This window comes from Callorhinchus milii, unplaced genomic scaffold, assembly GCF_018977255.1.
Source record: "Callorhinchus milii isolate IMCB2004 unplaced genomic scaffold, IMCB_Cmil_1.0 Scaffold20, whole genome shotgun sequence".
Classification (NCBI taxonomy): Eukaryota; Metazoa; Chordata; class Chondrichthyes; order Chimaeriformes; family Callorhinchidae; genus Callorhinchus; species Callorhinchus milii.
In genome coordinates, this window is record NW_024704761.1 from 3,312,831 (window position 1) to 3,329,375 (window position 16,545).

General features: G+C 48.7%; 1 protein-coding gene across 1 annotated transcript; it reads right to left on the reverse strand.

Annotated features, from left to right (window-relative positions):
- Nucleotides 1–75: 75 nt before the first annotated feature.
- gnav1 (guanine nucleotide binding protein (G protein) alpha v1) lies at nucleotides 76–16,151 on the reverse strand. The gene is made up of 9 exons (XM_042342387.1): nucleotides 15,821–16,151; nucleotides 13,768–13,859; nucleotides 10,281–10,373; nucleotides 9,228–9,388; nucleotides 5,887–6,015; nucleotides 2,546–2,675; nucleotides 2,080–2,151; nucleotides 778–865; nucleotides 76–416 (listed from the first exon to the last, which is right to left on the reverse strand). The coding sequence occupies exons 1-9, from the start codon at nucleotides 15,948–15,950 to the stop codon at nucleotides 226–228; spliced, it is 1,086 nt and encodes a 361-aa protein (XP_042198321.1). The 5' UTR covers nucleotides 15,951–16,151; the 3' UTR covers nucleotides 76–225.
- Nucleotides 16,152–16,545: the final 394 nt, after the last annotated feature.

Sequence of the window (16,545 nt, forward strand, 5' to 3'; positions counted from 1 at the left end):
ACTGTCGGTGGGATGCACGGAATTCTCAGGTGGGTTTGGAGACTCTTAAGCAGGAGTTTCCGCACGTGTCAGACGCCCACCCGGCTGACCAAAAGAAAAAAAAAAGGTGCGCCAGTGCGCACGCAAGTGCGTACTCACTAGCGGCCTGTGGATTTGCACGCACGCACATCTCGGGGAGAGTTGCCGGGCCGCTCGCTTTGATGGGCGGGAAAGGGACGAACTTCATTAAAGCAGAGAAACGGCCTCGAGGTTCTCCTTGATGATGGTATCCATGACGACCTGGAAGACCACTTGCACGTTGGAGGTGTCGGTCGCCGTGGTGAAATGGTGATAAACCAGCTTGGCCACGTTCCTGTTCAGGCTGAGAAACTGATTGGCCACGAACCGGGCGCCGGCATCTACATCACAGTCAGCGCCTGGCACAGCGAGAGCAACAATAGCACTGATGGTCACACGAGTAACACGACCAGTCACACCGACACTCACAGTCACACGAGGGACACGAGCAACAAGAGTCGCGCTAAGAACCACCACCGAGAGTAACGGCAACAACGAACAAGAGTAACAGCAGCACGAGCAATAGTGGTGAACAATATCAACAGCAATTAGTAGCAGTAATGGTAGCGACGGCATTAACAATAGAAACAATAATGCTGGTAAAAAAGCAACTTACTCTTAGTAAGAGTAATAATAATATTAGTAACAACAGCAACAGCAATAGTAACAATAGTCCGCGTGTGTGCGTGTGTGTGTGTGGAGAAGACGAATGTTTGGTACCTCTGTATTCGGAGAAATACAGCCGGAGATGCCTCTCGGAATGTAAAATCTTCTCTTGGAAAAGATCGATTTTATTCAGGAACAAAATCTGAAAGCGATTTTTTGAAAAAAAAACGAAAATAAATGAAAATAAAAACGAGCGCGACAGATTAAACAGACCCCCACCCGCTCGCCCGGAGTCCAACTGATAACATTTCCATTGTTTTTTTTATTTTATAGAGAAACAACAACAAAAAAATATCAATCAATGAATCAAACGCCGCATCGATCGTTAAGAGAAACAGACAAGATTTGTCAGCGGACAAAAGGACTGATTCTCTCCTGCGGGCAAGAGGCTGTCCAGATAGAAGGCGAAATCTCCGAGATTATTCAGCCCTTTGGAGAGATTTGTCACTGAATAATATGTTATTAGAGGCAGTAAATGGAACCAATTAAAGGGAACCTTCAGATAGACGGGAACTGTAAGCGGGGTTGCCAGGCAGAACGAAAAATTACCGTCTGCCGGACATTATTGGCTCCGAGTTAATGACAAACGGCAGCCACTGGAGTTCGAAGTGGAACCAGGCTAATTGCAGGTCAGAGGTGAGCGGCTCTGAGCAGCTCTCCAGAGGAGACTCATTTGCTTGGTGCCTGGGGTAGGGTGGGGGGGGGGGGAGAGGCAATCTCCCTGTGGGGTGGGGGTAACTTCACTCTGCACATGGTTAGCTGGGAGCCTGACACACGTGGCAGTCCATCACTGGAGGGTCTCCAAAGCAAACCCAAGTTCCGCTTATATCACGCAGGCTCCCCTCAAGGAAATTCTCCTGTGCCTGGATCAGAATACACTCTCTCTTCCCGGAGGGAGGGTGTTTAACTGCTCAACTGATTCCTGGAGGGTATTGGCCACAGTTTGGCAAGAGCCAAGGCTTTGGGGCAACCCAGAGTATGGGTGAACGAGTGTGTGTGTGTGTGTGTGTGTGGGGGGGTGTGGGGGGGGGTGGAGAGAGGCAAAAGTACATCGCCTCAAAGCCAGCTCTGTTCTGAGTACAGGAGGACACTGGGACAAACTCCCTTCTCTTTTCCATTAGGGTGGTGAGATAATAATATTAATAATCCTTGCATTTGGCAGAGCCCCCCGTCACATTGTCAAAGCGGAGTGACATGTGGATGGCGAACATTCACATGAACAGGCGCAGACGGGACCTTGGTTTAACATCCCTCCTGAAGGATGACATCAACATCCATGCAGTGCTCCTTCCCCCCCTTCACTGCACTGGAGCAATTGCCTGGACTGCACGAATCCTTCACGCCTGAACTACGTACCATAGATGTGCTCCTGAAGAAAACATTATTGCAGATGGAAGAGAAAAGCTTCAAACTCTCCTGTAGTCGATTCTGCGCGAGAGAGAGGGGTGGGGGGAGGGGGGGGAGAGAGAGAAAAAGAGCAATGTAAATAAACCCTGAACAGGGAGTTAGTCGAACGACACTTCACTTCATTTACAACTCAGCCCCATGAATATTAATCACAAACGATAATTGCTTTTCTTGTCCAAGCCTTTTGTGTTTGAAATGGGTTAAATACCATTAGCATTGAGCGGAGGAAATTATAGCCTGTAATTTTTATATCATATCTGATCACTTTTCCTTCCATCTCACTCCCTCCCCCCACACCCGCAGCCCCCCACAGGACACCCCTGCTGGGAATGTGTGTTAGCGAGGGAGGTGTGGAGTGAGGTGGGGTGGGGGGGGCGGGGAGGGGTGGTGAGAGAGGGGGGAACGAGGGTCTCACCACAGTCAGCTCCTCCAGTAGTGTCATATCATATCCACTCAGTGCGGCCACGTACAGCACCGCTCGCACCTCCTCGAAACAGCCGATCCACTTCCTGCGCTCCGTCCTCTGCCCCCCCACGTCGTACATCCTGGGAAACAGAGGAAACACGACTGTTTGGGTGTCAGCCGGGCGCAGCGGGTAGCGCTCTCTCCTGCCAGCCAGAGGATTTCGCCCACAAAATACACAGTCCCTCCACTTTACAGTATATCCCGTGAAGCGCTTTGAGGCGTCTCGAAGACGTGATACGGCGCTATAGCAAACATAAGGATTATTTTTTTTATTGTGACTAAGATTGCGGGTTCGAGCCTTCACGTCGGGGACTTGGATTCACAGATGATGCTCCAATGCAGCCCTGAGGGTGTGTTGCATTGTCAGAGGTGCTGTCCTTTGATGAGATTTTTTTTAACATATATATATACACACACACATACACACACACAATTTAACATATAATACATATATTATATGTTATACCAAGCTCCTGTTCAGGTAAGCATTAAAGATCCTGTGGCACTGTTTGAAAAGAAGGGAGTGACTGTGTATTTTGTAGGCAAACACGGCAGCACTATTGCACACCGCCGTGTCCCACAAACAGCCACGGAGTGAGTGAATAATTTTATTTGGAGGATTGTCGGCCAGGATACCGGGAGAAAGAAACTCTCCCTTTTCAGAGTTTCTGTCTCTTTTCGAATAGCGCCACAGAATCTTTAACGTCCGCCTGGACAGACAGACGAGCCCTCGGTTTAACGTCTCGATCAAAACGAGTGAAACGAGGAAAGTTTCCGCTGCCGAAACGAACATCTCTCACCTTGAGACGGAGAGAAAAAGAATCACGAAATGATAAAGAAACGAGTTCTTCCCCCACATCCGAATAACATTAACCTATAGAGGGCTAAAGAGGGAGCGAACAAGACAGTTCATTTGTACAGACTGCGTCAGTGTGCAGTAAAGCGGAACGTTTAATTCCATTGCAGAAATGAGTAATCCTTATCCCGCCATTAAAAAGAATTTCAAATCAACTTCTAATCCTGCCCATTAATTGTTAATCACCAAACTCCCTGCGGCATTTCCAGGACCTTTTGTAAGGTTTCGAAATACTGTGTACACGTACAAAATCAATATATAATACAATACAGAATGTGTCTAAACACACACAGTATCCAGATACACATTACACTTTACATATAATAAACATGCAAATATCTATAATAATCCTTGCATTTGTTAAAGCACCTTAGCACGTCTCAAAGTGCTTCACAGTATACATTGTAAAGTGGATTTTTGGGGGCGAAACACTGCAGCAAATTGCACACAGCAGTCCCACAGACAGTCGTGGATTGAGTGACCAAATTATTATTATTTCTTTTTCTTTTGAAGGTAGTATTTTTACAGGCATTATGGAGTCGGTGTTTAACTTATTCCCCATGAGGAGATGATCTGATTTGAGTTTGAGTTTCTTACAACATAGAGATTAAAATCTGCCCATCATCAGCAGCGAGAAATCAAATCAAAGTTTTAATAAATGCGGATTCAATCAATCCCATTATCTCTGGGTTTAATGGTTAAAGGGGGTGAGCCACATCCTTTTGTTTTGTTGCTGAGCCCAACATCCTGTCATACTCCCCCTCAACATCGACAATTTTTGCCACAAGATACATAGTCACTCCACTTTACGGTATATTCTGGGAAGCCCTTTGAGGTGGTAAAACACTATATCAAATGCAAGGATTATTATCAGTAATAACAAAGTGAGTGTGACAGAGAGAAAGAAAGTCAGAGATAGATGGTGAGAGTGAGACAGAGCGAGAGAGAGAGAGAGCGCAAACGAGAGACAGAGGGAGAGAGTCAGAGCGAGGGCGAGAAAGAGGACGGAGAGAAAAGAGAGACAGAACGAGACAAAGCGAGAGGGTGAGAGAAATGACAGACAGATTGTCAGCGAGTGAGTGAGTGCGAGGTGCACGGTGAGGGTGGGGGGTCAGGGCTCCACAAGGCGGACAGTGAATGTTACAGTGTCGGGCTGTGATCAACCGTGGGGGTAGGGGGAGGGAGGAATGGAGGCTTCGCTCACAGAAAGGTAAGCCGTGCGCTGGGGTCACCAGCGACCACAATTACAGCTTCGCAGGTTCAGGCTGTGAAAACAAGTTACCTTCTCATTACAGTCATTAGCGCGGAGTGGAGAGACAGGCGGGCGGCACGAAGCCCGTCCATCACTGCCGAGGGGAGCTGCCAGCTTCAATTACTGCTGACCTTCTCAGCCTGAGATACTGTATGACAGCAGCAAATATAGATAGAAATAAACACTGGGGGTCAGCCTGGCACCCCAGCACTGCCCGACACTGAACCCACTCCCCACACCCCCCCCCCCCACACTTACACACACACACACACACAACTTCTCCCTCAAACCCTCTCCTCCCAACCGCCAAAGCTCCAGCCCCCATTCCTCCGCCACAGCAACTGGCTGGTGAGGGGGTCAGAGAGAGAGAGAGAGAGAGAGAGAGTGCGAGTGTGTGAGGATGAAAGAAAAGATAAAAGTGAGACAGAATAAAGAGAATGGAAAACGGAAAGAATCAGAAAGAACGAGGGAGAAAACAGAAAGTGTGAAAAGAGAAAGCCGAGAGAGAGAGAGAGAGAAAGAGAGAGAAAAAGAGGGAGGGAGAGGAAGAAAGAATAGAAAGAAAAAGAAGAGGAAAAAGAAATAAAAAAAGAGTAAATGTGAAACGCAGTGGGTGGAACAAGTCACCTCTCGGACAGCAAACGTCCTCTACACTCGGTGTGACCGACACTGTATCAGCCCCGAGGCTATTTTACCCTCCATTCTCTCTAGTAATTATTTCACTATTAAAGGCTGACTCACTGCAGGGACGTTGTGAGCTGTTGCTGGCCTCGCACCACAAGCGTTAATAAGAGCTTCAGCTTCCTTCATTATCACTGGTGGAACGTGAGACAGGAGCCACAGTGGGGTGGGAGTGGGGGGGAAGAAGCGAGGTGAGGAGAGGGGTGTGTGGGGGGCAAAAGCAAAGTTAATTGACTGTATATTTTGTGGGCAAAACACGGCAGTCAATGATGCACAGGAGTGTCCCACAAACAGTCGTGGATTGAGTGACCAATTTTATTATTATTATTATTATTATTTTGGAGGGATTATTACCCCCGGAAAGCGATCTGCCAATCGACCAACAAGGAAACTTGCCTATGGCTTTGCCCGGCTTGGGAATCGAACTACATTACAGGACCTTCCACCTCGCGCACCCCCCCCCACTCCACCCCACCCCACAGACTCAGTGCCATCTTCTCACCTGAAAATCAAGTTGTTGATTTTGAACTGAGTCTCGATGACGCCTGCTGTGCGGAGTCGGACCCGCAGGAGGTCAGTCTGGGTGGGTCTGTAACCCGGAGCCGTGATCCGGTTAATGTTTACGAAGAAACTGCGGGAGGGGAAAAAACACACACAAATACAAAGGAATAATCTTTCCATTTGACACAGTGCCTTTATCACGTCGTCGAGACGTCTCGAAAGCGCTTCGCAGGACACGCTGCAAAGCGGAGTGACTGTTTATTCTGAGGACAAGATGCGGCAGCCAATTTTGCGCAGCCGCAGGGTGAGCGCGAGGGAGATTGTTGGCCAGGTCACCAACTGGGGAGAGAGAAACCGGGTGCAATTGCGCTGCGGTGTTTGCCTACAAAATACAGTCACTCCCTTCTCTACATGAACAGCGCCGCAATATCTTTAACATCCACCTGAGCAGACAGACGGGGAACTCGGTTTAATGTCTCATCCGAAGGATGGCACCTCCGTCAATGCAACACCCCCCACCCCAGCAATGCATAGGTGCGCATTTATTAAGATAAAATGGGCAAAAAAGGAGAGCGGAGAGACAGAGAATCTTCAGCTCCTCCACCCATCAGCCCCCCCACCCCCAACCTGCTGGGTTCCTCGCTCCCCGGGACACGATTCCTGGCTCAGCCGCGATGTTGGTGTTCCGTCTGTCAGTCTCCGCGCTGGAGCCCGAAATTGACATTAAGCAGAGCTCCGGGCAGAGGGACGAGCGACAGACGTCAATCTCAGCCTCAAATCTGATCTGACACCTGTCAGGTTTTGGCTTGTTTTATGAAGGGGCGGGCGGCGGAGGGAGAGAGAGCGGGGTTGGGGTGGGGGGAGGGGGCAGAGGGGGTTTAGGATGTTTTGTCCTCTTTCCTTGTGGCAAAGTGCAGCCCATGCCTGTTGCTCAGCGATCAGCCAGACCGTAACCACAGCCGTCTGTGCCGACCACAATCAACACTGGCGACACCTCCCATCATCCAACACCCACTCGCGGAGTGTCAGGAGGCTGTGGTGGAGTGGGGTGTTGATCGCGGATATAAATATCTTGGCTGTGGGGGTGGGGGGGGGGTAAGGAAAGAGTGACAGCAACCAAGAAACCATTTGCTGAGATAAAAGGAAGATCCGGTGATGTTTTTCTGTCTCGTCAAACGTGTTTGTTTTCCACAGAAAACACGCCCGAGACAAACAGACCAGACGGGAGAGAAACCCACCGTCCTCCCCAACCCTCGTCACCTCCCCACCCACCCTCAAGACGTGACGAGCATCGCTTTAAAACCCCTCCCCTCCCCAGGGCTTGACGATTGCGTCACAGCGATCAGCGGGTTTGACACTTGTGCTGGACCCTAATCCGTTTCCCGACTCCGAGAGAGTAGACGCACAATATTCCTGCTAATGCCATATCCTCCCCGTCAATCAACGGCGATAAAATAATAATAATAATCTTTGCATTTGATATAGCGCTTTTCACGTCGGGAGGACGTCCCAAAGCGCTTCACAGAACACACTGTAAAGTGAATTGACTGTATATTTGTGGGCGAACGCGGCAGCCAATTGCGCACTGCAATGTCCCACAAACAGTCGTAGATTGAAAATGACCAATTTATTATTGTTTTTGGTTTTGGAGGATTATTATTAGGCTCTGTGTGGAGTAAGGAAACTTGCCCAAGGTTTTGCCCTCTGCCTGGAATTAAACTCAGTTCTTTCGCTTGCAAAGCGAGTGCTCTAACCATTGAACTACAGGACCCGACTCAGTGTAATGTGAAGGTGGAGGGTATCTGAGGGCTGGCTCGCTCTCTGGTCATTACAGGGACTTTCGCTGGTGGGGATGGGGGTGGGAGACAGACACACAGCCTGGACTGGGAAGCGTATGTTTATCTGTAAAGTGAGTCACTGCACACAGCGTCTCAGGGGTAACGAGAGACAGCAGCTCGAGCTCGCAATCGCGTTAGCGCTCTGCCAGCCTCCTCCACTCCAGCTTTTAATATTGCGCCCTCCCTCGGGCTGGTCCCTCGCCTCCCATTGCACACCAAATACATTCCGCCCGTAGTATATTCTACAGATGGCAAGTGGAGCGAGAGCCAGTAAATGGGGGATACCAGCCTCCGACACTGCCCAACGCCCCCCCACCCACCACACACCCACCTCTCCCCCCGCCCACACCCCCCACCACACAAACACACACCCACCCCACATGCAAACACCACACAGACAAAGACACACACACACACGTTAAAGATCCATGAAGAAGAGAAGTTCCTCTCTCCAGATGTCCTGGCCAACAATGCCGCAAAATCAAATTGGTTGCTCACTTCGTAGCTGTTTGCGGGACATTGCTGTCATGTTTGTCTGCAAAACCCACAGTCACTACACTTGACAGCAATCAAGGTGTTTTGACAGTAAAGTCATGATATTGAATGCCAGGATTATTGGAGTTATGTAATTCCCTGTGAGGAGATTTGACTGACCAAAGCCACCCCCCGGGACACACAAACACATTGATCCTCCGCACTATGTAGTTACCAGAAAGGACCCCTTCTCCACTGGGACCCCCACCCCCTCCGGCCAAACTGCTCAGTGATCGTGTGATAATCATATCAACCTCTGCAAAGCTCGTGTCACCTATGAGTCAGTGTAAATGGCACACGGTTGTTTAAGGAGTATAAAAGGACCAATGTTTTCACAATCAGCGGGCTGTGACCTGCACCTCCCTGGACCCTGCTTAATGTCAAAGGCAGTAATTAGCTCATTTCATCTCCAAAATTACAACCCAGACACTGCCCGCGAGTTCCAATTACACATTGTTTCACAAATGTCACTGGCAGCTCCGACAGAATCATAATAATAATCCTTGCATTTCGATACAGCGCTTTTATCACGTCATCGAGTCGCACCAAAGCGCTTCACGGGACATACTGTAAAGTGGAGTGACTGTGTATTTTAATGGGCGAAACGCAGCAGCCAGTTTTGCACCCAAGCAACGTGCCACAAACAATGTCCCGGACAAAACAGCCATGGAGTGAGTGACAGATGTTATGTTGGGGATTATTGGCCAACACACCAGGAGAGAGAAACTCCCTTCTCTTTTGGAATAGCGCCGCGGGACCTTTAACGTTCCACCCCCCCTCCACCACCCCCCAGTGCTGCGTTGGAGCGTCAGCTTAGACGGTGCGATTCCAATTCCTGACGTGGGGGCTCGAACCCACAACCTTCTGACTTGGAGGTGAGAGAGAGCGCTACCAATGGGCTGAGCTGACACACTTTCTGATCAGGAATCGACGACGACAGATCCACGCAGGAGGGGAGGAAGTCACTCACTAGTGGGCGGAGTCGTTCAGCTCGTATTCGTAGCCGCGACTGGCCGCCAGCCGGACCGCGGGATCCGCCCACAGGCAGCGCAGAGCGTGACCAACGAACGGCAAAAGCGTCTCATCCTCGTCAAAGCAACGACCGCACGACAGCACGGTCTGCGCGTGAGTCTGAAACACAAACAAACCAGCCGGGAGTCAGAGTCGTGGGGTTGGGGGGGGGGGGGCGAAACCAGGCACAGGCTCATCCAACTCCCACCCCTCCCAACCCTTCACCCCCAGCCCCAAACATTAAAAAAAAATATTTCAAGCGAGAGATTGGGGCTAAACGGGCTCTTGCACTGACACGAGGGTCTACCAGCTTTAATGCGCCAGCGGCTGCCAGGATCGTGGAAGGCAAACTGGATGGACCTTGGTCGTCTTTCGTCTGGCAATTCCTGTGTCCTTATTAACTGGGGCTGTTCTCTCCGCACCACCCACCACCAGAAGGACTGAGGTCCAGGACTGCAGGAACCAGAGGAAAGTTGTAACTGACTCCAGAGCCAGGTTTCTCTCCAGCTGGTCCTGACTCACTGAGAAAATCTACCAGCTGATAACTGAAGCGTTCCTGCCACCTTCTGGAGGTAATCGGGTCACTGCAGGTATATTTTCATTATAATAATAATAATCCTTGCATTTGATATCGCGCTTTTCACGTCGGGAGGACGTCCCAAAGCGCTTCACAGAACACACTGTAAAGTGAATTGACTGTATATTTGTGGGCGAACGCGGCAGCCAATGGCGCACAGCAATGTCCCACAAACAGTCGTAGATTGAAAATGACCAATTTATTATTGTTTTTGGTTTTCGAGGGATTATTATTAGGCTCTGTGTGGAGTAAGGAAACTTGCCCAAGGTTTCGCCCTCTGCCTGGAATTGAACTCCAACCACTGAGCTACAGGACTCCACAAATCAGGTGGGGAGGGAAGGAAGAAGAAAATAAACAAGTCTCTGCCTCGGATTGATTCCTCTGATGGGAAATTCGCCCCCCTCTCCCCTGCGCCTCCTCCACCCGAGCTCTTACCGTGTTCCTGGGGATGGCGAGGTTGATCCGGAGGATTCCCATGCCCTGCAGCACAAACTTCATGGAACTCAGGAGATTGTCCAGAACAGCCGGCTGTGAGCGAAAAGGGGGGGGGGTGAGGGCAGAGAATAAACCAGAACCTTTGTAGAGATGAGAATCGCAAAGAGTTACGGCCGATAGCATCAGCTGAACGAGTGGAAAAGGGAGTTTCTCTCTGCCCCACCCGGCCATAAATTGTTCGCTCACTTCATGACATTTCTGTGCGCAAACTGTCTGTCGAGTTTCTCCCGCAGCGCACACAGTTATTTCGCTTGGCAGCGATTGCCTGTGAAGCACTTTAAGGCTGTAACTGTCCAGCGCCTTGGGACGTCCTCCCGACGTGAAAGGCGCTCTATAAATGAAATCTTGTTGTTGGTGTTACAGACACTGGGTTATTTATCACTTTGGATATTTACCCATTGACTTTGGTAAAGACACGAGGTTTGCCCTCCGTCTCCAACAGGGACACGAGGGGGGGAGGGCTGGCGCCTGACCTCTGCCGGTCCCTCGAGCCCAAACCACAAGCAAAGCCACATGACAGGAGAATCCACCACCAACAAAACCCCTCTTTCTCCTCCACCCCGACACCAGGAAAAATACAGCCATTGTCCCCCGGAGACCCAGTGTTGGCCTGAGGTGCCGAGCAATGCCAGCTCCTCAATTATCCCATGAACTAACCGTGGAAACGGCTTCAGGCCATGTGCAGGCCTTCAAGATGGGAGTATCCAAACCAAACAGAGTTCCGTGCATTCCACCTACACAGGTTGTGGTTTGACGCCACAAAACTTTGACAACAAAACAGGTGTAGAGATTGCAGCTCACAGGTTTCCATTATAACCTGTTATACTGTTACATTCAGGACAGCACAAGTTCTGACACGCTCTATTCAACTGGGCGTAGCAGCTCTCATTTACCACACAACGCAACTCCCCAGAGATCCCGTCACTGTGACATTCTAGGAAATGGAAGAAGGATCCTCCTCCCTCGCTGCGTCCTGGCCAACACTCCCCAGGTCCCTGGTTGAGTTAACCATCTAACAATCAGCCCAGACCAATGCTGAGTTCGCAAACCTGGAGCCCTCTAAAGCTTGGTTCAAGCCACACAATGTCGCCAACCAGGCCACTGGGGGGGCACCCTACACACCCACAATCAGCCCCACCCAACAAGTTAAAGACTCTTACCATATTATAGTTGAGCTCTGGCTTTCTAGTAAAGCAAGGAACGTTACAGGACAAGAGGCCATTCAGCCCCTTGTGTTTGTGCTCTATTCAATAGCTCTGCACTTAGTCCCAATCTCCCACCTTCTCCCCCTCGGTCTCCCTCACCTCCCGCGCCCCACCTATTTAATAATAATCCTTGCATTGGATACAGCGCATTTCACGTTGGGAGGACGTCTCAAAGCGCATCGCTGTTTTTAGCCGCAAAGTGCTATCTTTTTGGATATTTCTGCTAATTCCCCTCTTAAAAGCTCACGTGGATTGTGCTTCAACTAACTGCACTTCCAGCTCAGGCATTCCACATTCCAACACCCCTCGGTGTACAACAGCTCCCCTGACCTCACTCCCTTTGTTTCTTTGTTCAAATAAATAACTCGAAGATCACTGCTTAGTGGTTATGTTCAAGCTCGCTCGCTGTTACTGTGTTGGAAAGGGGAGGGGGTTGTGCGTGTGTGTATATATGTTTTATACATTACATATATGTGCGTGGGTGTGTTTATAGTGTGTTTGTGTCTGCGTGTGTCTGTCTGTCCGCCTGCACATGCAAACAAGGAGCTGTCAATCATTCTTCAAAATCACAGGACCTGGAATGTAGTGGAACGAGTTGCTATGAAACTCAGACGATGATTCACCCTGGAGCTGGCTCTCAGCCAACATTAGGAACCAGGGAATCTCCAGATAATAATAATCCTTGCATTTGATATAGCGCCTCATCACGTCTTCTAGATGTCTCAAAGTGCTTCACAGGATATACTGTAAAGTGGATTGACTGTGTATTTTGTGAGAGAAACGCGGCAGCCAATTGCGCACAGCAGTATCCCAGAGTCGTGGATTAAGGGACCAAATTTTGGGGGGGACGGATTATTGCCCCTGGAAAGCGATTCCGCCAATTGACTAATAACTGGGTTCCTACTTACTGCTGGGTAAAAACAGAGGTGTGTGGAATAAGGAAATGTTAAATACTCCTTCCTCACTAATGAACACAGAGCATCTCTCCATCTACGCTGTCTCTTTCAGCCTTCTCACTCACCCCTACCCCCACCCCTCGTCCATGATAAGCCAATCAGCCCCTCGAGCCTGTTCCGCCATCTTATTAGCTCAAGGCTGATTGTATCTCAACTCCATTTACTCGCGTTCATCCCATATCCCTTGATACCCTGACCTAATAAAAATCTATCGATCGACCTCAGTCTTGAAAATCTCAATTGATCCAGCGTCCACAGCCTTTTAGGGGATGGAGAGTTCTGGATTTCCACTGGCCTTTGTATGGAAAAAGTGTTTCCAGATTTCACTCCTGAATGGCCTTTGTCATTTTAAACACCTCAATTAGATAACCCAACCTTCTAAACTCAAGGGAAGGTATGATAGGTATTATAAATAATATATTATTTGTAGGTATTACATATGTTGGATATTGTACATAATACGCTTTACAGTACATCCTGTGAAGCATTTTGAAACATCTCAAAGACTTGATAAGGCGCTATATCAAATGCAAGGATTACTATTATTATGGCTGGGGGTGGGTGTGGGGATAGTTTAAATTAAACAGTGGGAACTGATGACCCTCAGTGACTGATGTGGCGATGGTTTTGTTTTACAGGTTACAACAAACTCTCACTAACCTGGACTTGCATCAAACGTTCCCTGGGGGCTTGAAAAGACTTTTAATCAGGAAGCAAAGTGACGGGCTGCGGTTCCCGTGCCTCACTCCCGCTGTTTATGAGACGCAGCTGGTTCAGAGCCTCAGACTACCGAGTTCTCCACCTTCCTGGCTTTATTCCTCCCCCTCCCCCCACCCCCAGTGAAAATCTGCTCCATGTTTCATCTCTTAGCCCACAAAATATACATTAACCACGCCTCACAGTCAACTCTGTCAAATGCTTTGAGACGTCGTCCTGACGTGAAAACTGTACCCCTCCCCCCTGACTACCTCGCTCAACATTCCTGGCAATGCAACAACACTGACATTCCAGGATTGGTGAAAAGCCATGTGGGAGTGGAAGCCACTTACAGCTATTTAAGGCTGCCAAGAATTCCCTGAAATCACAGCCACTACACTTGACAGCAATTCCCAGTGACACACACGCTTGGAGGTATTTTGATGCACTGGAACAAACACAAGGATCGTCATTACTAACATTAGGAATTCCTCATCGAACCTGAGTCACACTGAGTCTTTTTTTTCCCTCTCTTTCTCGCTCTCTCTCTCTCTCTCTCTGAGTCGTTACCTTGAAACTTGCAAGTTCTTCATCGCTGAACCCATGACTGTGGATGATCTTCATCTGTTTGACCAGAGTGCTCTTCCCACTCTCCGCTGCACCTGGAGAAAGGTCGAGAAGTTCTTTGAAGAGTTTACATACAAAGGACATCTCCTAGATTCTGCACTGGGCCAATGGCAACACTAGTGGTTGTGTGTTCAAGACTCGAGGAGTTAGTTAGTTCCCTCAGCAAAGGTGAGGCAACCTCACAGATAACGTTCCTCTGCAGTCACTTTATTTCACAGTAAATTCTGTGAAATGCTTTGAGATGTCCTTCTGACGTGATAAGGGGCTAATACCAAATGAAAAGATTGTTATTATTGGAGACGTTTTTGTGGGATCAGGCACCGTGTCTAACGCAAGGACGGTTATGGCTGGTGCCTTTTTTCTTCCCATTCATTTTCAGCTTCCCAGTCACCACGGAGCAGTTGTACAATGACGCCCTTGGATATTCCCGACATAGCACTAACGACCACTTAGCATGGCAGTCAGAAAAGGGGCAGTGGGGGAGGAAGAGTTCAGTCGAAAATAGTGTACAATATAGCTTTAATTGGTTACAGTAGGACTCTCAAGCCTTCCATTAAAACTTGCCTTCAGAAGCAACAATCCTCCTCTCTTTTTTAAAAAAAAAACCTCAGCAAGTTTGTCAGATGAAACTTTTTCCTCTTGCACAAAAGGCTTCTTTTATTGGCTGGGCTGGGGCTGGCCAAACTGGCTCTGGTTTTATTCAATAAAGAGAGCAACTGAGATTTGATCAACGATGTGATGGTAGATTGGGACATCACAATCTAACTCGAAATTGGAAAGTAATTGGCTTTTAAAGAGATGAGGTCGATTCTGGTGTGTGTTGTGTGTGTGGTTTTTGGGGGTTTGATGACCAAACTCTATGAGGTCATGTCACAAATACACTCGCTTGTCACTAGAAGCTTTTGCTTGGTTCTTGTTCCTCCTAATTTAAAAGCCCCACATTTTTTTGGGGGGTGGGTCGGTGCTAACTTAACCTTAGCCCCCAAAGAACGACTCTGCTGTACCCCAATCTGGTGGGGGGTGAACCCCCACACACGTGTCTATTTATTTACTATACTTACAATACACAAGTTATTCTCCGCTCGCCTGTGATCCCAGTTACACGCCCCATAAAAGCAACATACAAATCATCCGCAGCGGTGCAACTTAGAACATTAATACATATATTTATATAAAGAAAACATAAGAATACCTTCAGAGCAGGCAGCATCAGGTCAGACTTAAGGTAACTGCATTTACAGGGGGGAGGATTTCTTTTTTTTAAAAAAGGGAGTAAATTAAATTCTCCTAAAAAATCAAAGCAAAAAAAAATCCCAACCCATAACATTAACATTAGTCCATTTACAGTAGAAACAAATATAAACCAGTGGGAAAGTTTAGGGGGTAGTTTTGAAGACAGTCCGGGTTTGGACTGTCAGGTCACACATTCCACCTTCCCTTTCCCTGGTTTAGCAGCCAGACTGTGTGTGTGTGAATGAGTGAGTGAGTGTATGTGTGAATGAGTGAGTGTATGTGTAAATGAGTGAGTGTATGTGTGAATGAGTGTGTGTGTGAGTGAGTGAGTGTATGTGTGAATGAGTGAATGTATATGTGAATGAGTGTGTGTCTGAATGAGTGAGTGAGTGAATGAGTGTGTGTGTGAATGAGTGAGTGAGTGTATGTGTGAATGAGTGTATGTGTGTGAAGGAGTGTGTGTGAATGAGTGAGTGAGTGAATGAATGTGTGTGAATGAACGAGTGAGTGTGTGAATGAGTGTGTGAATGAATGAGTGGGTGTGTGAATGAGTGTGTGAATGAATGAGTGAGTGTGTGAATGAATGAATGAGTGAGTGAATGAATGAGTGAGTGTGTGAATGAGTGAGTGTGTGAATGAGTGAGTGTGTGAATGAATGAGTGTGTGAATGAATGAGTGAGTGTGTGAATGAGTGTATGAATGAATGAGTGTGTGTGTGTGAATGAGTGAGTGTGTGTGAGTGTGTGTGTGAGTTTCTACTTACCCAGAAGTAGGATTTTCACTACGTTGAACTCTTGTTTGGCGAACTCGTATAACGCGCGGTCGATTTTCTCGCTGCGTATCCGCGCCTCGCGCTCCTCAGCGCTCGCATCCGACCCCAAGCAGAGCCCCATATCCGCAGACCATTGCTCCCCGAGGTGGGAGGGGGGGAGAGAGAGAGAGAGAGAGAGAGTCGTTGGGGGTAGGGATGGGGGTGAATGATGAGATGGAAGAAAACTTGTACAATCCGACCAGGTCGCCCTCACTCCCCGACCAGTGAGCGAACTCCTTTCCCCCAACTTAATGCTGTTAACATCTCCCCCACCACTCCCCCCCCCACCCCCCCCACCCCCCCCCCCCACACACACACACACGTGCGCACACACACACACAGTACTCTACCCTCACACACACACACACGTACACACCCCCTCACACACACACACACGTACACACCCCCTTACACACACACACACAGTACTCTATCCTCACACACACACACACGTACACACACCCTTACACACACAGTACTCTATCCTCACACACACACACACACACACGTACACACCCCCTTACACACACATACAATACTCTACCCTCACACACACACACACACGTACACACCCCCTTACACACAGACACACACACAGTACTCTATCCTCACACACACACACGCGTACACACCCCCTTACACACACATACAATACTCTACCCTCACACACACACACA